General features: G+C 41.1%; 1 protein-coding gene across 2 annotated transcripts in view; it reads right to left on the bottom strand.

Moving 5' to 3' along the window:
• PBX3 (PBX homeobox 3) overlaps positions 1 to 8,926 on the bottom strand; it is a 215,482-nt gene extending 206,556 nt beyond the window's left edge. For both annotated transcript variants that reach the window (XM_077768493.1, XM_077768494.1), the window contains exons 1-2: positions 8,698 to 8,926; positions 7,851 to 7,924 (exon numbers count right to left, since the gene is read on the bottom strand). In XM_077768493.1, the coding sequence (XP_077624619.1) occupies positions 7,851 to 7,924; positions 8,698 to 8,897 (274 nt within the window). In that variant the 5' untranslated portion in view covers positions 8,898 to 8,926. The remainder of the gene's footprint in view (positions 1 to 7,850; positions 7,925 to 8,697) is intronic.
• Between the last annotated feature and the right edge of the window lie 17,590 nt (positions 8,927 to 26,516).

Raw genomic sequence — 26,516 nt, 5'->3', positions numbered from 1 at the left:
AAATCTTAAATTTGTCATAGGCCCAGAGAAGTTCTATCCTAGAACTTCCCGGTCCTTCTCCCAGTCCACCACTCCAATCCCAGTATTCATTCATGCGATCTCCCCATAAAATACAGGAAATCACATAGTACCTTTACAGAGAGAAAAATCGAAGGCCTGGCTTAAACCACTAAAGTCAGCTAAATCAGAATCAAGGACAAAACTCAACCTCCAACATGAAAATAATGTGGTGCTCTTACATAACAGTTACATGCTGAAATGTAAATGCTACAGGTGTGTGAAGTGCAGAGCATAACCACTAATGCTAACTGTTCCAGCTTCTAGGTATCAAAGGCAGTCTTAATGCTCATTTAGTATAGTTTGCTGAAGCCCAAGACAACTATTTATTCTTTCTTTCCCTAGTAAAGAAAATATTCTTGTGAAGTTCAGTTTAGTGAAGACTGCTGCACTAGCGCGCACACACATTTACACTCTGAAAAGAAGTGATAATAGTTACTAGCCATGTTGTGAAATTAGGCTTTAGAAAAAAAGACTAAATAACACAAAAGTCTTAGTAGTACACTTTCTTATAGAGAGAGTATAATAAACACTCCTTTGTATCTCCAATTAGGTCAATTAATATTCAGAAAAATTCTGTAACACCACGTTTCAATAATCATAGGAGGAAAAAAAAAACCCACTGATGTTCTAGAAGCTTCTCTAGACCTTTCAATCAATTTTATTTACATGCAAAAGCAAGAGAAACTAAAAAAAAAACAAAAAAAACAAAAAAAAACAAAAAAAAAAAACAAAGCTCCTCCTGATGCTAAAGCTCTCAATTTACTGACAGGCAAATGGCTTCATGCTGCCACTTAATCTCATTTCTTGCATAATGCCCTCTAATTAGCATATCAAAGTGAATTAATACTTCTAGGGCATTAGCAATGGGGAAATCTGCTCCAGGCTCACAATAGCAGTTAAGAGAGAGCCAAGAAATCCTCAAAAACACCACAAACCACTTTGCATTGCAAAACTGTTCAATTTATTTATCCTCTCTCTCTAAACACTTTTACCGCACACTGTTTTACTACTGTTCGCCAAACAAAATGATAATTGCCAAAGTTACCAGCATCTGTAATGCCTGTTTGGAATCTTAATTTAGATTATGTTGCAGATAATTTCTATATGCAACCATTTGTTCTATTATAAATGTTAATATAGAGACAGTGGAAATGTTGACATTTTCAATTAGTTAATTTGAATTTGAAATAAAATTTTATGGGATTTTAAAATTTATGAATTTTTTAATGTAAAAAGCCACCTGCTGGACTCTGATGCCTAAGAAATGTGCTTTGAAAACTGATGTATCACATAAAACAAAACACACAAAAAAATATCATTTTGCCATAACATATGTTGAGTCTCCCAAATAATGGTTTAAACATCATGAGGAATCATCAGCATTAAAAGGATTACATTGTATACCAAGTCCTCATTAATATGATCACACAAAAAGGGTTATTGTTCAAAATAGCTTAACGTTTTTAAAGCAGTTAAGCTGAAGAAAAAAAGAAGTACAAAACTTTTAACAATTATTTTTATCCATAATTAATTTTAATTGTTTTCAGTCCTAATCAGCTACCATCATGTAGTCAGCCCAAAAATAAACAAATAAATAAAAACTATGCCAATTCAACTTAACACATTCTATCACCCCAATTTTTTGCTAGACATACACTCAAATTTAGTACCAAAGCTAACTACTGTTACTATCAAAGCTACAAAACATATTTATGGACTACATCTATAAAAAAAAGAATAAAAAAGAGATTGTGGTAACTATTCTACCTACAACAGCAATAATTAGAATTAGGTCTGAAGATTATTGAAATTTATTTTCTAACATGTTCTGTGTCTGATCCAAAAATAATGATAGTTCGTTTTTTCAGTGACCTGTCCAAGCATTACTTATTAATTTATGTGCTAAATATAATAACACTATCACCTAGCTGTAATAGCAATTTGTTTAGTTAACTTCTATAACTTTGTAAAAAAAAAAAAATCTGAGAGCCAGGTCTGGAAATCTTCGGCCAACTTACACTACACATTGATGTAAATTATTTACTCTTCATACTTAAGGACTCAAATGGCCTCGTGAAGTAGAGCAATGCTTGAAAAGGTCAACATGGGAAGGAGGGTGTGCAAGCTTTGTTAGTCAGTTACTACCTAATTCATGCTGATCACACTGATAAATGGCTAAAACACAAGCCTGCTGAGAAAACAAATAAAACATTATTCTCATAGTGTCAATATTGAAATAATAAATACCTAAAGATGTCCACATGTACATGAATAGAGAAAAAATAGTCTAAAATCTTTATTTAACTTGATGTGTTTGTGCTGACATTTTAAGTATTTATTCTGAATAGATACCTCAATGGTATGAGTATAAAATAAAGTGGTGACTGATTTAGGGTGTGGTTCATGAAATGTGGTTTCAATTCTTTATAACCATACTTCATAGAACAGAACTTCATCCTGTACAAATACCACCATAAAGTATCAAAATATAAATAATCTGAATAAGATGTTAAACTTAAATCTGTCTTGAAAATAGCCTTTTACGAAATTTATAAACTGAAATCTAAAAATACAAGTCAAATTAATTAAAAGGGAAAGAATCATAGTATGAAAGATGTTCACAGATATATTTTATGAAAGCCGATGAAACAATATGCTCTGTGGGGACAACGAGGGCTACCTTTGCCACTATATTAATACTTCTGATTAGGAATAAAATTATGTAAATTAATAAAGTAACATAGTAAAGTCCCAAGTAAAAGACAGAAACTACACAAATCTGCAATAAAATGAACTCTACTAAAACTAAGGCATGAAAGAATTACTTGTACAGATCAAGTTAGTATTGACAAGATGTTTCAATATATTTTTATTGGGAAGAAATAAAAAAGAGTTAGAAGATATTCCGATATTTTTAAGACAATACGATACTTTATACTGTAGATCATGAAGTTCTAAATCAGTCTGGTAGCTGAATTTTTTGTAGAAAAAATATATTTTTTCTACAAATATATTGCATATATTATCTTAAAAGGATGAGAGAGGAAAAGTAAGTTAGAAAAACACCAGTCTTTTACATCTTCCCTCAATACCTCCTTAAAAGCTACAATGAGTTAGTTATACAAATCTATAAAAATAGAAAAATTTCAATGAAGATATTCTTAAATTACTTTAAGAAATAAAATTGTGATAAAGTGATAATTACTGACATTTCTAAGATATACTGACTTTATATTTTTTTCCTATTTAGTCATTTAATATTTCCAATGTAAACAAGACATAATGTGTCTAAAATTGATATGAAATTTAAAATATTAACAGTTCATCAAATTTGCTTCCAAATAATTCTAAAAGGGTGAGAGTTACAGAGATAACAAGATTGGCCAAGTGTTGCTAACTGCTGAAAGCAGGCAATTAGTTCATGGGGGTTAGAGTTTCTCTTTTCTCTACATGTTTTTTATGTTTCCACTTGTCCATAATAAAAAGTTTTTTATGACTAGAAAATAAGTTCATTAAAACACAAGAATGAATCATGTATGGAACAGTGCATTTGCTTTTAAAAGTCTGGAACAAATAACGATAATTATATTAGAAATACTGAAAAAGCAACTTAAAAGAATATATGCAACATATACAATAATTTATTCTCATATATAACAGTTTTCACCTTTCCTGTTAAATTTTTACTTCATGGAATATTTGGTTTTATACACTGGGAATTAAAGAATTACAGGGCACTGTACAATGAAAAATGAACAGATTTTAATATTGAATCATTAAAAAAAAAAAAAGAAAACAGAGAAAGAAGATTCCAATGAATCTTCTCAATGGACCCTGCAGGGTCACTGAGAGTACTGCTCTGTCCCTCTGAAACCTAGTCACACTGATAACACTAAAGATAAAAGGTTTAGTCATATATCTCATATTCTAAATGCATATAAAAACTCACATAACAAGCTACATTCTTAAATCCAGTTTTGATATCTAAAAATCTTATGACTCCTTCTGGGGAGGGGGGGGGGTCCTTCAAAAGTAAAGCATTTTTAATAGTCATTTTCTTCTCCTTAAACATAAAAAATACTTCAACCAGCCCAACCAGCCAAGCAGGCCTTTCTCTTCCCCTGCGGACACCTCCTGCGGTAGAGAAGTTCATTAAGTTTTATGATCTTCCCAAGTCAGTCCTGCTTATAAGCCTCACAAAGGCCACAAATCTGGCAAACCATCATGTATGCCATTAGACATTACTAGTAAATGAACGCTATTTAGGGTTTGTGGTGGCAATAAATCAGAGTTTGGTTGGCAGCTATCAACATAGAGTATTTTAACCTACCATTTAGAAAGGAAAAGGTTGTGTTAGGGTTTTTTTTAATACAAATCTTTTTTCACAATAGGATTCAGATTACATACTAAAATGTTAAATTTTCATTAAAATGTTTTAAAAATACATTTCTTTCTCAAAAAGAACCTTTTTCTTCATTTGAGCTCTCATAATTAAAGGCTTTGGAAAGAAGGCTGATTTGTGAGGATGAAATATTTTCACAAAGAAAAGTACTTCAATAATCAAGGTTAAGGTGGCCAAAAAGATGTGAGGGAATGCACCAAAAGAAGTATGTGGATGAGGAGGCCTCGGAGCCTCAGGAATATCTAAGAAGAGATAGATGGTTAAATATGACTAAGAAGTAATTTTAGGAGAAAAATCTTAACATATATATAACTAACTCGCTGGTTGCTTAGTTGGTTTAAAATAGACAAATATGTTGATTTTAAAGCCTATAACTTTTCAGTTGCTTTCAAAATGCAAAAATATCACAATTCAACTAGTGATGACCCAAAAATAATTTATGACAAATTTTACAAAAAAAAACATTTTCAAGAAAAAGCAAGCATCTCATAGTAAAAGTATACTTTCCCTACCTCTGAACAAGAAAATAATATAATTGTGGTAGATTATCCATTTATCTGTCAGAAGGGAAAAATACCTTTTCATATGTGGTGGGAGAGAAAAAAGATGTTTTCAACTAAATCCCTCATGTGCATCAGAACTGGCTGTGTTCACTGCTTGATCAGAAACCTCAAAACCTACTGGCAGATCTATAAATACATGGAATTTTTTAAAAAATGATTTTATCTTATTTTAAGAGAAGCACAACTGAAATGACATTATCNGTTCCGGTTTCTGTTACAAATGACTAGGTAAACTTTCTCTAGATTACACAGAATTAATCTCTGGATACTATATTATTAGATTAAATAAAATGATCTAAAGAAAAACATTATACAATATACATATATTCTACAATGCTTATTTTATAAGTTGATGATGTTTCCAAAGCCTATCTGGGGGAACAGATGTGGGGAGGAAGAGGGAGGCCTGAAATTTGCTGCCCCGCTTTCTATGCCTTGGTAACACGAACGTCTACACAGATGTTTTATTTCAAATCAAGGATACTGAGTCCAGCGTCCCCGTCTCCTTCTAAGACTAGTTTTGGAGGGTGAGGTGGAGCTATGGGTAGTAAGGGAAAAAACGAGAGGAGAAAAAGAGCTTCACCCCCATCAATCATTCGGTACTTAAATCCGTCCCTCTCGAGCTTAGAGAGGCAGGCAGGAAGATGCCTCTGCCCAGACAGACGCCTTTACTCTTTGTCGGCTGTTGGCTTTTTACAAAAGAGATAACGTGCAAACTTGAATCTGCCGGCCAAAGCATAAAAAGAGGATCTAATTTACAAGTTATCACTGAAAGCCTCAGAAACAATTTTCAAAAGACAAAAATTTCCTTTGTCAGCTACCTCTTGCTTCTTAAATAGCAAGAGCCCTACCAAAGCTCTCTCTGCCAGTAATCCCAGACTCTGAAAAGACTTGTTTCTTTTTCGTAACTCACCTTTGACATGAGGCTGACTATACTTTCCTTTCAGAATGGTGTAACTAAGTCTTGTGCAAATAAGCAACTAGAGGACTTATGCCTCCTAATTGAATTCTGCCTGCTGCTAAATGTCTAAACAAGAAAAGCAGTTTGCTGGGTTTGGTTCTCAAGCTGGCTAGGCCAAAACTTTAAAATGGACCAAAAAATAAATAAATAAATACAAATAATGAGAAGGGGGTGATAGGGGAAGAACATCAATCCTCTCTCCCTAGTAATATAATGCCGTGTAAGTTGAATCAATCTTAATATTCACAACATAGTCAATACCCCAGTGCTTAGCTGTCAGCAGAAACTGAAGTGGAGCCCTGATAGCAAGAAAATCCTTGGACATTAAGCAACATAATTTACTGAGAATTGTACACTTTTAAGCTTCTAAACTAAGAATCTTCAAGATTTAATGTTTGGTGTCTTATAGTCAGATAAAAATTATCTACCATTTTAAATCACATTGCTTGCTAAAGGTAGCTAAAATCAACAGAGTAAAAGTTAGGAATTTAAAATGCCTGTGGTTTTCAAAATGTAAAATATACCTTAAAAGATATCATTCAACATTTACATAAAATGAATACTATGTGAATGAAAAGCAGGAAAACTACTCTTTAGGGATCTCAATATTTTCTGTTAATTATGATCTTAGCATATATTTAAATAGGTGGCAAAACCCCACCATCTTCTCTTGATTACTTTTAGAATCAGAATAGCATTGCATAGTGAAAAATTTGTTTAAAAGGAGGGCAACTCTGCTACCAATGAACGAGTATATTCTGTGTGCTATTATTGGTACACTCGATTTAAACACAATGACATTTAATCTTTTAAAACAGCATCACTTGGATATTGCTATATCCTGGACTTTTAACTTTCACTTCTTTCCCTCAAGTTAAAAAACAGCAACTTTATAATACCATATAGCCAACACACACACAAACACACACACACACACACCAACAGTAAAGATTGTTTAATACACTTGTTTGCCATATACAGGGCAGATAATGCCAAACTGGAACTAAAACATCTAGATTAAATCTCCAATTCTATTTGAGTTGCTACTATCACCTCAAGGCTAAAATACCTTTAAGTTTAAAAAGTCTAACAAGAAAATTAAATTGGAACGAATTGCCGGAAATTTGTTTAACATGTTCTTGTAGTTTTTATTTCAGCACTTCTGCAAAACCTGTCTTAGGTATTCCCTGCCTCGAACACTTCAAAAATTGTTTAACTTGTAACTGTGAACCTTTTTCTACTTTACAAAATATATTAAACATATTTACAATGTAATGACTTCAAGCATAAAATTTAATGAAAGTACTAATAGATGTAATACATTGTATATGCCTAAACACATCATTACCCTTTCTGGCTCCTTAAAAGTAGCCTTCCCAACTAAAACACTAATTCAAGCATCCTACTGGAGTCCGTTCAATTGCATCTATTCTTCTATTTGTGGAGCTGAAGCTTAGGGCTGTCTAAGTAAAACAAAGTTCGGGTGATGCTTCTCCCGGGGACTCGGTCCCTGGCATCCAGTCTCCCGTTGCTCCTTTTGAAAACTGACATACAAACAAGGCGAAAGGAGCGGGAGAGGGCGGCTGATGCTCCGGGCCCCCTCCCTGCCCGCAGCCAGGGGCGGCCGCCTGGGGACAGCGACCTAGCCCCGTCCGCATCTACACTTCATTTTATACCAGGGGCGGAATTGAGAAATCGACTCCAGATTTATTGCAGTTTTTTCTCAAGACCAGGAGGTGGGAAGGAGAGAATGATCAAAGATGGCGGTGCCCAAAAGCAGCAGCTCTCAACTGGAGAGTGGAAGGAGTAGCTCTGACCCCACCTCGGGGGGTCTCCAGGCCCACTGTGGGGCGCAGCCTCTTACCTGTTTTCTCTTTGATCTCACACAGGACGCTGAAGAGCGCGGGTTTCATTCTGTGACAGTTCAGGGCATGTTTCCTAAAAAACAAATAGCAAAACACAAAGGTATTAGCATCACCTATGGAATAATATGGCGCCTTCCTTTAAGTTAGACCCAAGATTTAATTCCGGCCCTCTATTTGGGAAGGCTCTCTGGAACCACGGCAAGTCAACAGAAACTCAAGTTGACTCGTTAGCGACAGCCCGCAAGCTCGGCGGCTAAGGCTCCAGCCCGAACGAGGCGCGACCCATCTGCCCGGCAGGCAGCAGCCTCGGCGACCGCAGGGCGCTAACCCGTGCGGGGAGCCTTGATACCGGGGCGGACGGCGGCGACCCTGGGGAGGGGACGGCGCGGAGGGGCTCCCGCGTCCGCCCNGCCCAGCGCCCCGCCCCCGCTGGGCTGGGGCGGCCGCCCGCACGATGAGGGCGTCCTGCGGCCAAGCGGAGCCCGGCGCCGCGACTCCCGGCTGGAGGAGAAAGTTGCNGGGCGGCGTGCACCGGGTCCAGGCGGGAGGTTTGAATCCATGGGAGGGGGCCGGGCTGCCAGAGGGCCGGGCGGGGAAGGGCGAGAAAACCACAAAATCCGCGTGGCACCGAGTCCGTCCTGAGCCCCGAGAGCAACTTTGCCAACTCCCACCCGCGTCGAGGGGTGCAGGCAAGTCCCCCCGAGGCCCGGGAGGGCGGCCGGTTTGCGGAGAAAGTTCCCTGCCCGGAGCTGAGGCCCCTGCCCCGGGCGCCACCCCGGGCCCCGACTCGGCCGCGGGCCCGGCTCCCGCACACACACAAAAGATGCTTAATGAGACGACACCAACTTTGCTTGCGCCTCGTCCAAGCTCTGGTCGGTGATGGTCATGATCTGGTGGAGGATGTCGCCGATGTCCTGCTTCCTGCCGTCGCCGTCCGCCCCTTCGTGGCCGTGAGGGGGAGGCGGCAGGGCCATGCCCCCCTGCACCGAGTGGCCGGCCAGGTTCACCCCGGCCAGAGTCTGCAGCATCCTGGATTGATCGTCCATCCCGCCGCGCGCGGGCGGGAGCGGGCGGCGGCGNCACCCCGCACGCTCCGCCCCCGAGGGCGGTGCGCGCGCTCATTGGGCTTTGCGCCTCCCGCCGCCGCCACTAGTGCCGCCCCCAAATTGCGGCCCGCCCCCTCTGGCCTCTGATCCCCAGCACCCGAGAGCGCGCCACCCGATCCTCACGCCTGGACTCGTCCTCCGCCCGCGGGACTGGCCCCTCCACCTGGCCCGCGAACGCTGTGCCCACACCCCAGCTCCTGATCCCTAGTGTTAGCAGTCATGAGTGCGAGGAGTTGTGTACGAGACACGGGGCAAATCGTTCCAAAGCCATCCATGTGCTTCCCTGCAGCCCCGCGAGCTTCACGCCTCGGACAGCGCCTGGTACACTTTCCCGCTCTTCCCGTCGGGGGGTGGTACCCTCAGGGTTCTGGCCGCCCGTCCCAGGCCAATCGCATTACGCCTGAAACCGAACGGGGCGGGACAGAGGCAAGAAAGAGCCGTCCCAATTGGAGCGTTCGAAATGTCCTGGGCAGAGGCGGGGAAGCTGCGGATGGTGGCCCCGCCCCCCGCCCCCCGCGATCACCATAGTAACAGAGAGGGCGCCGCTCAGAGTTGGCGCCAGCGCTCTGGCCTTGCGCTGTCCCTCAAGAGGTGACCAGGTAAGATGGCCTGTTGTCCCGCATGTTTGATGTCTGCTTTGAGCGGATCTGAATGCCATACACTTTCTTGAAAGGGGAGCAAATGAAAGTGTGTCAGAGGGAAGTGTCTCGGGGAGGAGGGAAAGGGCCTGACATCCAGGTCCAATTCAAGCCTTTACAACACTTCACATACTCTGCAATTCTTGATAATCCAGGGATTACTCCTTTGGCAGAGTTTGCTTTCAGCTGCCTCCAGATGGACCAAAGCTGCAAAAACGAGCTCTTTATCACAAAGATATGTTTACTTAAGGATAGACTAGATTTCACTCATCAACTCACCCCATCACCATGAGTCATTTAATGGTGGGGGCCCCCAGCCACAGATTTGCATATCCGTAACACCTTTTCTTCCATTGTTCTGTCTACAAATGACTAAAGCCTCACATTATTTAGGGATCTAGACTTCAGCCGTTTGGGGACGCTTGAGTTTTCTCATAACCTAATTTCCCGAAAGCCTTCAACGTGTTTTCTCCATTTGAGATTCGCAGAGTTCATCCTAGATGGGTTCTTTCGTTAGGTGGTTCTGAAAAGTCTTGTTCCTTCCCCAAACTCAGTAAGCTGTGTTATCTGAAACCAAAAATAGGGGTATGAGATATGAAAAATGGCTCTTACTCTGCAGGGTTTAATGTAGGACAAGCAGTTCTTTACATGCCAGATGGATTCTTGGAATGAAGCAGGCTACTCGGTTCCAGGTTCTTTCCTTCATATGTTGTGTGTACTTTTAAATACTCCCCACTGCAAAGCTAATAGCTAACCTTACAGTTAGGCAAGCTAAAATCTTTACAAACTGCACAGCTGCTGGAGAGGGAGTTCCAAATAACCCACTCTGCTTACTTACTTCCAAAGAAGCCCCCTCACGTTCATTAATATTCCCTGCTCTTCTATAGCCCATTCATATGTCAAGTTTCTGATTCTTCTTTCAAGCCCCCATTATGGGTTACTCATAGACATCATTGATTGGGCTTTCTCTTTATTCTTCACTTGTTTTTCAAAGCCGTCACCAAATCCTTATGCATTTTTGCATAAAGGAACAAGAGCAAGCAGCCAATCTTTCATTAATTTTCCAATGCTGAAGATGTAAAACCACGGAATTCTGTCTGATGGATGCCTTAACTTCTAAATTCCTTTCAGTTCTAAAATTCATTGATCCTGTGACTCACTATCAGGCCACCTTCCTGTCCTTCTTCTAGGCTCATAATCTTGACTAATCAGTCATGAGGATGAAGCTAATTAGTAATGGGGATTTATGGTTATTTCTAGCCCACTCCAAACAGTGAATTATGTAAGCAAAGCAACATATATAAAAATGTAAATAAAATTAAAGAAACACTTAAGCAAATAAAGGCAATTGGGAACTATGGGCCATATAAACAAAATGAAACATAAAAACATAAATTAGAATTAAGAAAACAGTTAAGCAAATGCCAGCAATTAGGAATAAAACAACTTGTTAAATCTCTAGCACCCAAAGCTATTTTATGGCACACACCTCTAAACCCATGGTCATTCAGTGATGTGGAAATTTGATATCATAATTCTGCATTAAGTGATTGGATTAGATTGACCTTCTGCTTGGAAGGCTTCTCGTTTTGTTACTATCAATATGAGTTGCAGTAAAAGCTAGAGGATCCTAGCAGGGATTCCCTCGTAGGCTCATTGACAATCACCATTGATTTAACGTGTAAATTCTTTTAGATTAGTTTCCAAGCCCCAATAAACGGTGTCAATTAATTGCACATGTTCCAGGATCTTTTGTGCCTTTGCCAGTTTCTTGTGTAGGATGTTGCCTTGTCTCCGCTCGGCAATCTGAGTCACGTGGTTTGGTGCCTTCACAGATAATAGAATAGAGAGCCTCCCTAAGTACCTGAATCCATCTTTGCTCTTTCTAAGGCAGTGATTATTAAAAAGTCAAGGGAAATGTAATTTACTTTTGGCGAGTATACATTCATGTAAAGTTAACAGTGACAAAATGGTGAAAACCAAGTGAGGGCTCTCACATATCCATCCTTTCCCATAGGTTTATATTAACGTCACCGTTGCCTCTGTCATCAATGCGGTGATCATCACAGCAGATGCCATTATCGAGCACTCTCTCAGGGCGGGACACTGTGCTCTGTGTTCCTCTTATTTCATCTTATCTCAGGCTCACAACAGCCTTATCTAGGTAAGGTTATTATTAAATAAGGAAACAGAATGGGAGAGGGTAGGGAACTTGCACAAGACCACAAAGCCAGTAAGTGCTGGACCTTGAATCCAAATCTTGATCGATGTGGCTGCAAAGCCCTCCCTATAAAACACTGTGAAAAGGGAAAAAAAAAGTCATTTAATCAAGATTACTAAGTAAAAAAATCACAAGGTTTTAACAGGTGAACTGTAAATCAATGAAAATAAGTAATTAGTACCTAGTAAAAACAGAATAGACAACTCTGTTAGAAGAATCTGGGTACCTTGGCAATGGAAGAAGGAAACAAAGACCAAAGCCCAGCCAGGCCATTCTTCCCGGCCATCTAGGACCCTGCCTTTTTCCCTGCCTTTCCTGCTCTGCGTGCCTTCACTGATCCTCATCTGCTCCAACCTCTCAGAACATATTGCCTGAAGTATGTTATTTTCTACCATACTCGATAGTCCTGTGTTGTTTGCTCTCAATTCCCCTGTTAGTTTTCTCATCTATTTCATAAATATGTTTGGGCAAAGAATTTTGAGGTGTGACTATAATGTGACTGATTTGACTTAAAACAAAACAAAACAAACCTTGGCCATCTAAGAAAGATTAAATTTTCTAAATTGTTGCGTTGGAGAAACTGACTAGATATTTACTTTCGAACACATCATTGCTCCATCCCTTTAGAAATGACTCTTTTTTTTTTTAAAGCTTTATTTATTTTGAGGGAGAGAGTACACAAGTGGGGGAGGGATGAAGAGAGAGAGGGAGAAAGAATCCCAAGCAGGCTCCGCACTGGCAGTGTGGAGCCCAATGCAGGGCTCGAACTCACCAACTGTGAGATCATGACCTGAGCTGAAATCAGACACTTAACTGACTGAGCTACCCAGGCTCCCCGAGAAATGACTCTTTAGAAGTGGTCTTTGCGGTTGCTAGCAAATGTGACATGTGACAAATCTTCGCTCTCTGTGGATGTATTTGAGCAACCAAAGAATCAGTGGGCAGCCATCTACGAGGAGGTCCTTAAGAGAGAATATGTATTGAAATACATAATTTCTGCAAAGTTTAGTAGAAAACCCCATATCTCTGTCCTTCCATCCCTCAGAGCACCTAGTACAATGCAGTCTCATACACAGGAGGCACTCAGACCTGACACTGTCAGTTGCTTGCCCACAGTTTTCCATGCTGATAGAACTGTGATTTTATTCCAATGGCAATGTGTTCAGTCTCAGTTATGGTCTAAGTCAACTGTGAACATCCTGTCCCCTGCCTTCTGCATCTGTCAGGGCACAGGGATGATGGAATGACTTTCGTGATATAAAAATAAATAAATAAATAAATAAGGGGTAGACATGGCTCTTCTCTCCTTCCTTGCCTCTTTCCACCTTTGAATGTGGTTCTCATTCTGGAGCAGTGGTGGCAGCCATCTTGTGATACTGAGGTGACAATATGAGGATAAAAATCAACAGAATTTGGTGGTTTATCTTTGTCCTCTGTCGTCTCCCTCCTCCAAACCTGTAATCCCAGTCTAATCGTGAGAAAAGCATTAAACAAATTTCAGTTGAGGGATATTGTGTAAAATACCTGACTAGTACTCCAAACTGTCAAGGTCACCAAAAACAAAGAATATCTGATAAATCCTCGTAACCAGGAAGAGTCTAAGGAGCTGTGACAACTAAGTGTGAAGTGGTTTCCTGGATTGGATTCTGGAACAGAAGAAGGGCATGAGGTAGCAACTAAGGAAACCGGAATAAGCTATAGACATTAGTTAATAGTAATGTATCACTATTGGTTCATTAATTGTAACAAATGCACCATATTAACATAAGATGTTAATAATAGGGAAACAGGGTGGGAGGTATTAGAAAACTCCGTACTATTCATTTCTCTGTAAATATTCTAAAATAAAACATTTATTAAAAACAAAAATAAACATGGTGAGTGGGGCAAAAAGACAGGAAAAGCCTAGGTGCCTGCAGGCATTGTTGACTCTCTGAACAAAACCAGTAATTGCTTACTCCCAGGTTTCTAGTTATGTGAGAAAATTTAATTCCTATTTTTAAATTCCTATTGGTCTGGGGTTTTTGCTACTTGCAGCAAAGCTGATCTAGCACTATAATTACATAAAGGAATGATGGATGGAAGAATAGCCTGGCACAGTGCCTGGCACATAGTAGGTGCTGCTACAGGTAGGGAGATGTTATATAATAATAATAATTTTTATTTTTTTAATGTTTTTTTAGGAGATGGCTCGAACTCACCAACTGTGAGATCAATGAGCAGGGGGGGGCAGAGAGAGAGAGAGACAGACAGAATCCAAAGCAGGCTCCAGGCTCTGAGCTGGCAGTCAGCACAGAGCCCGACGTGGGGCTGGAACCCACGAACCGCGAGATCACGACCCAAGCGAAAGTCAGACACTTAACTGACTAAGCCACCCAGGTGCCCCAATAATAATAATTTTTAAAATGCCTGATCTTTGTCCTGGGTTCCTAGGAGGTAACTTCTAAACCCTTTGTAATTTTTTAAAATGTTTATTTATTTTTGAGAGAGAGAGAGAGACTGCATGAGCAGGGGGGGGCAGAGAGAGAGAGAGACAGACAGAATCCAAAGCAGGCTCCAGGCTCTGAGCTGCCAGCACAGAGCCCAACTCAGGGCTCGAACTCACCAGGTGTGAGATCATGACCTGAGCTGAAATTGGATGCTCAACCAACTGAGCCACCCAGATGTCCTAAACCTTTGCAATTTCTTTTCTTTAATGTTTATTTATTATTTTGAAAGAGAGAACAAGAGAGACAGAATATGAGTGCAGAAGGGGCAAAGAGAGAGGGAGATCCAGAATCCAAGGCAGGCTTCAGATTCTGAGCTGTCAGCACAGAGCCAGATGCAGGGCTCAAACTCACAAACCGTGAGATCATGACCTGAGCTGAAGTTGGATGCTTAACCCACTGAGCCACCCAGGCGCCCCTGCAGTTTCTTAAGTGAGAGGAGTGTCTCTGTTTTTCATGAGCCCCTTAGATCATACTTGAGTTTATGCTCACAAGAAGACTCAGGTTTGGGACAGATCTCCAGAAAGACCAACCATGTAATTAGAGGGTTGGGGCTCTGAGCCCTTCATTCTCCCAGCATGACAAGGGAGTTGGAGATTGAGTTCAATCATGTGGACAATGAACCAACCAATCATCCCTTTGTAATAAAAACTCTGGACACCAAGGCTCAGTGGAGCTTCCTGGTTAGGGAACACACTGGTATACCAGAAAAATGATGTGCTCTGACACTCCAGGGAGAGAGCATGGAAGCTCTACATTCAGGTCCCTCTTAGACCTTGACCTATGTGTCTCTCCATTTGACTGGTTCTGATTTATATCCTTTATAATGAAACTATAATCATAAGTAGTGCTTTTCAGAGTTCTGTGTCATTTAGTAAATTACTGAACCTTAGGGGGTCATGGGAATACCCAAGTTTGTAGCCAGTTGATTAAAAGTGCAGGTAGACTGGGGAACCTTGAACTTTGGCTGGCATCTAAAGTGAAGGTGGTCTTATTATGCTCTGTATTAATTATCTATTGCTGTGTAATAAATTACCCCCAAACTTGTTGGCTTAAAACAATAAACATTTATTATCTTAGAGTTTCTGTGTGTTAGGAATTTGGATGTAGCTTAACTGGGTGCCAGTGGCTCAAGGTGTCTCATGAGGCTTCAGTGAAGGTGACAGCCAGGGCTGGAATCATCTCAAAGCTCAACAGGGGGAGGGTCCACTTCCCAGCTCACTCATGGCTGTCAGCAGGCCTCATGTGCCCAATGGCTATTGACCAGAGATATCCTTTCCTTGACCCATGGGCTTCTCTGGAAGACAGCCTATAACACAGCAGCCAGCACTGAAAAGGGTGAGAAAGCCAGAGTGCAAGAGAGAGCAAGCAAGATGGAGGTGAGTCTTTTTGTAATGTAATCTCCTCAGTGACATCCTAACACTTTGGCTGTATTCTCTCTTAGAAACAAATTACCAGGTCCAACCCACACTCCAGGGGAGAGGATTACACAGAACATGAATATCAGGAGATACAGCTGTTATGGACTGAATATTTGCGTACACACACACACACACACACACACACCCAATTCATATGTTGAAGCCATAATCTTCAATGTGATAGTGTTAGGAGATGTATCTTTGGTGCTCTTATAAAAGGAGGAGGAGATATCAGAGCTTCCTCTTTCTGCCTTGCCAGAATATAGTGAGAAGGCAGTCATCTGCAAGGGAAGAAGACTCTTACCAGAGCCTGACCATACTGGCACCCTGATCTCAGACTTCCCAGCTTCCAGCACTGTGAGAAGTAAATGTCTGTTGTTTAAACCACTCAGTCTGTGCTATTTTGTTATAGAAGCCCAACGTAAGACAGACGTGTGTGTGTGTGTGTGTGTGTGTGTGTATGTGTGTGTGGAGATGCCTATATTGAACATGGAGCCTCATACAGGCAAAGATGGACATCATCCTGAAAGCAGCCTAACACATCTTCCAAATTTAATTCTCAATGATACATCTAATCATGGCATGATCATTGCCCTCTTTCTCTCACTTATATTCCATGGGATCTACCTTTGTGATGTGCTTCTTGGCCAGGCCTTCAAGGTCCTCCATAAACTACCCTAGTTCTAGCTCTTCAGCCTTATTTCCCTTATTCTTTTTCATGTATTTGATGATGTAATCACCCCTATAGCCCCACACTTTCTGGCCCACACCTTGTGGCCATGCTGTTCCCTTCAACGGGAATGCATATGCCCAAATCTTACCAATCTTCACAAATGCTATTCATCTTCTTTCACATACAGTGTCTCAAAGATTTTAAGACAAGTAATATGAACCCCATTTTATAGGTAAGGTTCAGAAAATAACAGCTGCTTACACTTACTGAGCACTTAGTTTGTGGCAGCCCTGTACTAACGGTTTCTCATACCTCATCGAGTTGAACCTTCATGCCCGCTGAGTTGGGCATTAACCTCCCATTCATAGTTAGAAAAACTGAGACCTACACATGTCAAATAACGACCAAAGTCACATGGCTGGTTGATGAACTACGACTCAAACAAGTCATCTGGCTCAGCATCTTTGTAAATAGCCCCCATGCTACACTGCCTTTGGAGCAGTTATGTCACTTGTCTGAGGTCATACCATTATTAAGTGACAGTGGAATTGGGCCTGGAGACTTCTGACCCTTTCCACCATGCATGTTGCCTCCCTGGTTTAGTGTTTAGAGAGTCTCTTACAAGTCCTGAAAGGAAGTAAGTGCCTTGTTTTTGAGTCCCCAGTATCACTTGGGTTCTTATAAATATTACCTTTTTTAAAAAAATTGTGGTAAAATTTACATAACATCATTTTAACCATTTTTAAGTGTTCAGGGACATTAAGCACATTCACACTGATATGCAACCATTACCTCCATTCTTCTTCAGAACTTTGTTCTTCTTCCCAAACTGAAACCCTATCCCCATTAAATACCGACTCCCCACTTCCTCCTTCCCCCAACCCCTGGAGATCATGATGCTATCTTCAGTCTCTATGAATTCGATGGCCCTGGATACTTCATATAAGTGGAATCATACAGCATTTATCGTTTTGTGTCTGGCTTATTTTACTTCGCATCATGTCATCAAGTTTCCCGCATGCTCTAGCATGTGTCAGAATCTTTTCCTTTTTAAGGCTGAATAATATTTCATCATATGTGTGTCCACATTTTGTTTATTAATTCATCCGTGGATGGACATTTGGGGGTGCTTCCACATTTTAGCAATTGTGAATAATGTTGCTATGAACACAGGTGTCCAAGCATTTGAATTTTTGCCTTCAGTGGTTTCAGATATATACCCAAAATGGAATCGCTGTATCATATAGTAATTCTATTTTTTATTTATTTTTATTTTTTTAGTTGATTCCTTTTTGAGAGAGAGAGAGAACAAGGAAGTGCCAGAGAGAGAAGCAGGGAGAGAATCCCAAATAGGCTCCATGCTATCAGTGCAGAGCCTGATGCAGGGCTCGAATTCACAAACCATGAGATCATGACCGGAGGTGCAATCAAGAGTCAGAGGCTTAACCAACTAAGCCACCCAGGTGCCCTTATTTTGAATTTTCCAGGAACTGCCTTACTGTTTTCCACAGAGGCTGTACCATTTTACATTCTCCCCAACAGTGTGTAAGGCTAAATATGTACCATTGATTGATTGATTGATTGATTGACTGGAGAGGGCACCCGGATATGAACCGGGGACCTCTTGATGTGCAGTAATATGTACCGTTTAATATGACTTCTAGAAATGTACCTTAAATACTCCGTTCCTTGAAGAAAAGATCTTTTGACATTTAACACCTGAACAACACTTTATGTATAATTGATGCTTAGAAAATATTTTGTCAAAAGATGAATAAATAGAGTATCAAAAAATCACTGTCTTGAAACAAGGAATTTGCTTGTATTTGAAATGTACTAAAAACTTCAGAGGAGATCCAAATAGTTTCTGTAGAGTGTGCCTAGAGAGATTTTTTGAAACTGGTGCGTAAATCCAGAGTTTCATTTCTTAAAAACAAGTGGTCCCACAGTATATTTCTTTTTCTCTCACTAGCTTCTTGTCAGCACTAGGTTCATCTCCTAGTCCTGTTTCTTTTCTAGGCTTACAATAAAACTGATTTAAAGTAAAAGTTTCTTTAAGAATTATGCTCCAATACGCTGATCTGAAAATAAATTTTCCAAAGTTATTTTTTTTACCCATAAGGGGGCCATCAAAGATTTCCTGGTGATATTATTTCCTAAGAACTTATACACAGGTTATAAACTTGCTTCTGTCAGAAGCGACTCAATGATACTTTTGATTATCCTCCATTTTGAATTTCTAGGTCAGATTTTCATGCAGAAACAAGTAAAATGGACTCATAAGGCCTTTTCTTTTATTATCTTAAGTAATAACTGTGTGTTACAAGGGAAGTACTGTTCAAGTATATATTTAAGATTTTATTTTTCAGAAACAAACTCGTGGATTATGTTCCTTATAATGTTCTTCCTATTATGTTACTGCTCATTAGTACAATAAGGTGGAAAGAGGAAAGGAGGTGAAAGAAGTAAATGATGCTTCACAAAACCATAAGATACATACAAGTGGAGAGGTTAGACATTTGCTAAGACGAAATTTTATAATCTTGGGAATTTGGGACAACTGTGCTTATTCAGGGCACTAAAAGTCATGTTTTAGGTAGTTGCCCAGCATAAGATCCCACTTCCTCTTGAACCTCACACCTACGGCCTTGAGTCTCCAAACCCTTGTTTCCTGCCCCAGGGCCCAACCCTCCTAGCCTTAGCTTATTAGACCAGGGATGAGCACTTGCCTAGAGCTAAACCAAATACACACCTCTTCTGGGGACTTCCCCTTGCCCCTGGAAGACCCTGGTTTGTTTGCTGGCTACTTGAACTGGGGACTTGTAACCTCCAGACCTCTAGGTCAGTCATGTTTAGTCAACTGCACAGGGAAAAAGTAGAGAAAGACACTTAAACAGAACATTTGGGGAAAGACGAAAGGGTGTGGCCTGGAAAGGGGTGGGGGTTCAGGAGACAGTGGGCAAGGAGCTGGACAGCTCCCAAGGTTCTGAAGGCTTTCCAGTTTCTGGTTCCCATGGTGTCTGAGAGTCATTCAAGAGCCCCAGTCTTGACTGGACTACTACAACCTGGGTCCCAACAGATGTTTTACTTTTGAATCAGGTACATATCTGTGTCAGGAGTTAGGGAAGAGGGTTAAGCCTGAGGTTGAAGCTGGGTGGGGTGTGATCAGGGAGGTTCTAGGGGATCTGGCTAGAAGACCTGGAGAAAGGCAGAGGCAGAGATACTGAGGGAAACTGGAGATGGATTCTGTTGTGCAAATGGAATCTATGGAGACTGGAGAATGACCAGGGGTGATGTGCAGTGGACGCTTGTGGTTCCAAAGCTCAGGAAAGTGGTCTGAACCAGAAAGAGAGGTTTAGGAATTATTAACATCTCAATGGTGTTAGCAGTCATGACAGTTAATGAGATCACACAGGGAGATTGTGAACAGTGAGACAAATGAGGGTCTATGACAGAGCACCAATAATTTAGGGACAGATGGAGAACAAAGGAGCCAGATAGGACACTTGCAGTGGGAGAGAGACTAGGGAAGCATGGCAGCACAGAAACCAAGAGTGTTTTAAGGAGAGAGAGGTCAAAAGATCAACTGAGTTAAGGCCTATGAGGCATCCACTGGATTTAATGATGTGAGCGTTGGTGCCCCAGCTTGAGACTGTCTTAGTTACGTGGTGTGTGTGTGTGTGTGTGTGTGTGTGTGTGAGAGAGAGAGAGAGAGAGAGAGAGAGAATGGCAGAAGCTTGATGGAGTCAACAGAGGAGTGGAAGGCAGAAGATCTGCAGATGTGGGGAGGGGGTTGGTTAGTAAACAGCTCTTTGGGGAAATTCAGCTGTCAAACAGAGGAGAGAAAGGACCGGAGCTGGAAGGCAAGGTGGGGTTGGAGACTTTTGGGGGATCCAAAAGAGACTGAAAATTGTTTCAATGCCCCACAGGTAAAAGCTTATAGTAGGAGAAACAGAGAGGTGGACCCCAACAAATAAAGCTCTCAGAAAGTAGAGATGCTGAGGTTCATGCCCAGGGTGATGCTGTCCTTGGTGACAATTCCTAAGGGAGAGAGGGGAAGAAAGCAGGAAGAAGCAGGGGGGAAAGCTGAGCTTCCGTGTAGCACTATTGACAGTCTCAATGGACCCCCTGCGAACAGGAGTGGCCCTGCAGAGTTGTTCCAAGTTGAGCCAAGAGGTATGGGCCTTTATATTCTGGCACTCACCAGTCATAGGATGCCAGCTTCCCAGGCAGGGAAGGGCACAACCTTCAGTAAGGTGGCTTTCCACAGGTGAGANGAGCCCGACGCGGGGCTCGAACCCACAAACAGCGAGATCATGACCTAAGCGAAAGTCTGACGCCCAACCGACTAAGCCACCCAGGCGCCCCCAGGTGAGACAATTCTTAAAGGGGCCTGACAACTGAAGACCGTCTCTAGATGGCGCTCCCCACAACCAGGGCAACAAACCTGTCAGTGAAGAGGGATCAGACTAGGGGAACACATTGCAATTCCTCTCTTTTACCAAAAATATAAAATTTAAGCTCCTTGCCCCTTTGTTCAAAGAGGCCTCTGGCCTCTGCCCACCACTCCAGGCTTCTCATCCACCTTATAGTATACCCCTATTTCTCGCTTTGAGCCCTCTGCCCCTTGCACAATTCTGATTTCTCTGGTTCTTCCTTCAGAATCCATCTCAGGTGTTGCTTTTCTGGGACTGCTTCCCTGATTCTCCCAGATAAGAGTTAATTTCTTCCTTCTCTCCCCTACTTTGTGTATATTTTTCTCTTTTTGCACTTAATTGCCCCATGTTGTCAGCTATCTCTCTCCCTGATTATGCTATGATCTCTCTGAATGCAGGGACACTAGGTGAATGATCTTGGTGTCCCCAGCCTCACGTGCTGGACATACAGGAGGAACTGAGTAACTATTAACTAAATGAATATGTGAATTAATTTATGAATAGATGAATGAAGTAATGAGTTGGCAGAATATGGGGCTTAGTGGGCTGACTAATCTGGAGGCTAGTGCCAGGGAGGGTCAGCAGCCATCTAAACAATAATGCCCAATGGGCATGATGAGTCCCGGTCCAACCCATCTTGAGTTGACAGCCAAGAGGTCTTCCCTGGTAGGTGGGGACAGTAGGATTTCTGGGAAACATGATCCACAAAAGGAAGCAGCATTTTGTTCTGAGTAGGCCCACTGCATGCTGGGCTCAAGGAGAAGACAAATCGTAGGTTCATCAGATCCTATTGGGTGTGGGCTGAGTATTAATGAGCCTGCTTGAGGTGGGGTCATTTCATGGTCTGGCATGTCCTTCCTTCTCTACTTCCCTCCACAAATAATTGTTTCTTCAAGTATTTTCTCATTTAATCCTCACACTACCCTTTAACGCTGATATTTACTTTTTATTTAATAAACACTAATCTAGAACTCACCATGTGTCAGGCACTGTTCTCACAGCTTAACAAATATTAATGGATTTGATGTTCACAACAGCACTGTGAGGTTCATAGATACTCTTTTCCTGTTTTACAGTTGAGGAAATAGAAACACAGAGAATGATGTTACATAGCTAGCAGGTAAATGATTGTTTGGATTTTACACAACATAGGGGTTTATTCATTCATTCATCAGGTAGTTACTGATAGCTTCCCTTGGACAAGGCCCTGTGCTAGGCTGCAGGGTACAGTGCCAAATAAGCCAGGGGAAGTCCAGCTTTCAAGATGCTCACAGTTTGGGGACTGCATTCCATTCTGCTAAGGCTTGGTGATTGTAGGCATTCTTCATGGATGCTTCCTGCTTATTTGTCTAGAAATTCTTTGTCTTTAAGCCACCATAAAGATAGAGATATCATTCTCAAGCCCTCTCATCTGCTTCCCTGGCAAATACTTAGCTTGTCTCTACCCAGCTGGTTCTCGTAGGAAGAAAGCAGAACCCCAACTCTAGAAGTGAGTGGAATACTTGGCTTCCAGCCATATCTTCTTAGCTTTATCCATACTGTCTTCTTCACTTGGAATGTGGTCTCCAACAATTCATCCTTGCCAACCAACTTTGACAATAGGTCTGAAGAGAGCTTCTTCGACTGTCTCTATCCTACTGTGACAACCCATTCAGTGTATGCTTACTGAGGACATTGTCTTACTTACTTCTCACAACAATTCTATGAGAAAGATCTTACCATCTCCATATTATAAATAAGAAAAACAAAGCTCAACAAAATGAAAGAACTTGCCCAAGGTCACTTACCTAATAAGTAGCAGAGCTGGGATTTGAACCCATATCTGTCTGACTCTGAAGACCAAGCTGTGTTTTCTCTTTTTTTTGTTCTCTTTATTTTATTGCATTAGAAATTTATTTCCTTCACATATACAGAATATAAAACCTATCTTCACAATGAATTATGCCTCTCTGCTCTCATTTTTTCACACAAAAATTAATGACCACTTCCTGAAAAAAAACGGAAATAAATCCAGAAGCCCACACCCTTAACCAGGAGACTACACCACCGCTACTTAAGCTTTTGTTTCTGGAATCCTTGGATATTCAACATATATTCCACAATTATGCAGTTGCTTATGGTCTTCCGTTGTTTCATGTGTGAATTTCTTGTTTGCTCAGCTTGATTTTTATCTCCTGTGATGCACACAGTAAATGCATAATAAATGTTTGTTGAATGAATGGATTTTACATGTATCTTGCTGAAATATACGCAGCTCCGTTTGATTCACTAGAGTGGCATACCCGAACAAGAAATAATTTTTCTTAATGTGTCCCTTATAAATTGAACCCGACCATATTTGATTAATTTCACATCATGCATTTTTATTGCAACAATCACTCTGGTATCAGGTCATATTTATTTTAAAAACAGATTCACAAAGGGTGCTGGGCTGGAGTGACAGTGTAAATATGTTAATAATAAAAATAATACTAAAGATATTTTACTGGAAACTCTCGCATGCTAATGATGAGTAAGTGCATTCTACAGAAATACGTTTGATTTACAATGCAATTAATTTCAAAAAGATTCAGATCCTATACCAGATTTTCTATACTTAGATAATGAAATCTAAAAATGAATATTCAGGCCATAAAATCAGACGAACAAAAATCACCTTAAAGACCTTTAGCATTTTAGTTAGAACAATAGCCCAATCACTGAAAATGATGCCATTGTTGGATCAAACGTGTCCAGATTAGGAAGATCCTCCTGGGTAGCCGCAGCGGTTGCGCACTGCGCAGACCATGCGTGCACCCCGTACAGCCCTCACGATGCAAAACACCACGTATTATCCAGTGACCGAAGAGCCCTGGCACCTTCAATCATGCGACGGAAGGCTTTGGGGGTTTCTCATGCAGGAGGAAGCAAAGCCTTTCACGTCAACTCACAATGTGGACTGTGTGAGCATTTCCATAGTTAGGTATTTGGCCCCATCCTTAGGATCCAGCTAAAAAGGAAATGCATTCTTATACCCTATTCAAACTGCAAGAAATAAAAAATGTGCTTCATTTGGTATTTCATCACTTAGCTCAGATGTTCTAAGAAAGCGTGCATTCTTATGCACACTTTGGGGAAAGATGCCCATTTTTGTAATAGGATTTATAAAGTTGACTCTGCCCGCATTGTATCCAAGAGGGGAAGAAGCAGATGCTGCCGAGCCATCACGCACCACGGGGATCTTCCCGGCAGTGCAAAATGGTTGCGATTTCCCTCGTTTATGGAGGGCAGATCTGCTGTGAGGTAGCAGACACCAGACTTGTAGCTAGAACTATTTTGGTTTATTAAACAAATCTTATGTGTAACTTTGGTAAAAAAAAAAAAAAAACAATTTTAATTTTAAAAAGAGAGAGAGATGCCAGCTGGAGATGGTGCCTTTTTATATTTCTCTGGCAGCAATTATTCATCTTAAAAGAAATACTGTAGAGTGAATTATCACCACTCTTGTTCAAATAAACCCACAACCACCCAAAACAAATAGGAAGGGACTACACGGGGCCTTTAAAAAAAATCTCACAGCTTAGTAGCCAAATTATATCCTCCAAGGACCAGAATCTTGGAGAGGAAAGTAACAGAAAACACAACATGAGCTTTTTGTTATAAACTTTTCAGTTTTATTTTACCTTTAATCAATGTGGACGATTACTTTGAGAAACATAAAATTTTATTTTAAAAATAAGGTGATCTACATCAAATGAGAAAAACTGAGACTAAATAAAATATAGGAAAACTTGTTAATGACACATAAATGTTTTCTCGTTGGTTTACCATCAGCCCCTTCCAGTTAGAAACCATCTTACTCTTGGGTATTTTTTTAAGGACCTGAAAAGGGGGAAGGAGGGAGATGACTATTTGCACTCAGGAAAGTCTGTGTTTTCAAGAGATTTTTTGAACTCTCGATGCTGAGATCAAGAGTCGGATGCTCTGCCACTGAGCCAGCCAGCCAGGTGCTCTGAGGAATGTTTAATATCAAATGATTAGTACAGCCCGTTGCCATTTAACCATCTCTGCCACCTGGTCTTCAGAAGGTCTTCATGTGGGACAGACAGGTGTACTGTGGTTGGGGAGAAGAGGGGGAGGTGGAGCTTTGTGCATACCTGAGTTTAAATCTCTGCTCTGCAGGTGATCTTGAACATTTTACTTAACTTCTCTAAGCCTCAGTTCCTCATCTCTGAAGTGGGTACAATTATACTAGCTACAACTTAGGGCTAGTGTCAGCACTAAGGGAGATGGCGCATGCAAAAAAAAAAAAAAAAGGATTTAAGTATTCCATAAATGTGAAGGGGAAATTCTAAGCCAAGTCTTAAAGTCCTATTTTTATAGCATGTTGTATGCAACACATCCAAATCACACCATTTTCTTTGTGATAGTGAAGTTCTGATCTTTATTCCACGTTTCCCTTCGTCTCCCTTCACTGTTCTTTCTAGGCATTTTCTTTTTTTCCTCTGAGCAGCATGCTTCTTCCATGCTGCTATCTGCCGCCTGAAAGGGAGCAATGGCCAACATGACCCATGTTTTACCCAGAACATGGAAGAATTAATACTGAACATGTTCTTGCTTTTTTTGGTTTTTAATGACCTTGCCAGTTAAGAGAACTAACTTGCTTTCTCCACACTGTGGGTCAAAACATTAAATTGAATTATTGAGTTGCCTGATTTCCCCACTCTCATCCCCACCAGGAAGCGGGGGGTATGGGGGTCAGACTGGGGTGAGTACCATGGGACCGTGGCAGGGCTCTGGCTACTGTTGTGTTTTTTATGTGTGAGGTTGGAGGGCAGAGAGAGACTAGAAGAGCAAATCTCAAAAGGCTGCCATTTGAAAAGGCTTGTCAGAAGGCAGGAGGTAAAGAACAGCAGAGAAAGGGCAAACAAGGAAGATGGGTTTGCCTTGGGGTTCCTGACACTGGGTGTACTTGCTTACCTCAGCCTGTGAAGCACCAGCCGGAGGGCAGGAAGTGTTCACTTAAGGGGTCAGAAGAGTGGGGAGACAGCATCTAAACCACTGCCACATCACAGGAAAGAGCTAATCTATTAGGGCACAGAGCGGTAGTGAAGGGCCCAAGCTCAGAGGGTTCATATCCAGCTCTGCCGTTACTGGCCGTGCTTTGGCACAAATCACTCCTCTATTCCAAACCTCAGGTTCCTCACCACTGCTGTGAGGTAAGATGGGGAGTCATTAGAATCCTTAAATAAGGTTCTCATCTGTAAAATTGCAATTGTTAGAATATTTAATTCTTAGGGCAATTATGAATGATTCAAAGACATCATACTTAAAACGTACTTCACTAACGGGGCACCTGGGTGGCTCAGTCGGTTAGGTGTCCAACTTCAGCTCAGGTCATGATCCCACGATTTGTGGGTTCGAGCCCCATATAAAAATAAACATTAAAAACAAAAGTATTTCACTAAGGGTTTATTCCCCAGACAGCTACGTTTCTACTGAAACATTATCAGTGAACCACCTCCAACCAATTTACTTACTTAAAATTGTAACTCATCCCAGGACTTCCTGTTTTGTCTTCCTCCCATAGCTCATACCACTGACTGACTTTAGGTATTACCTATAAATATTTTCAGTATCGTCAGTATCGTCATTCTCCCTCCCTTAGAATGTAAGCTCCATGAGGGGAGGGTTTTGTCTTGTTT

Source organism: Crocuta crocuta, unplaced genomic scaffold (assembly GCF_008692635.1).
Source record: "Crocuta crocuta isolate KB4526 unplaced genomic scaffold, BGI_CrCroc_1.0 scaffold35, whole genome shotgun sequence".
Taxonomy (NCBI): Eukaryota; Metazoa; Chordata; class Mammalia; order Carnivora; family Hyaenidae; genus Crocuta; species Crocuta crocuta.
This window is presented reverse-complemented; position numbering and strand designations above follow the sequence as displayed.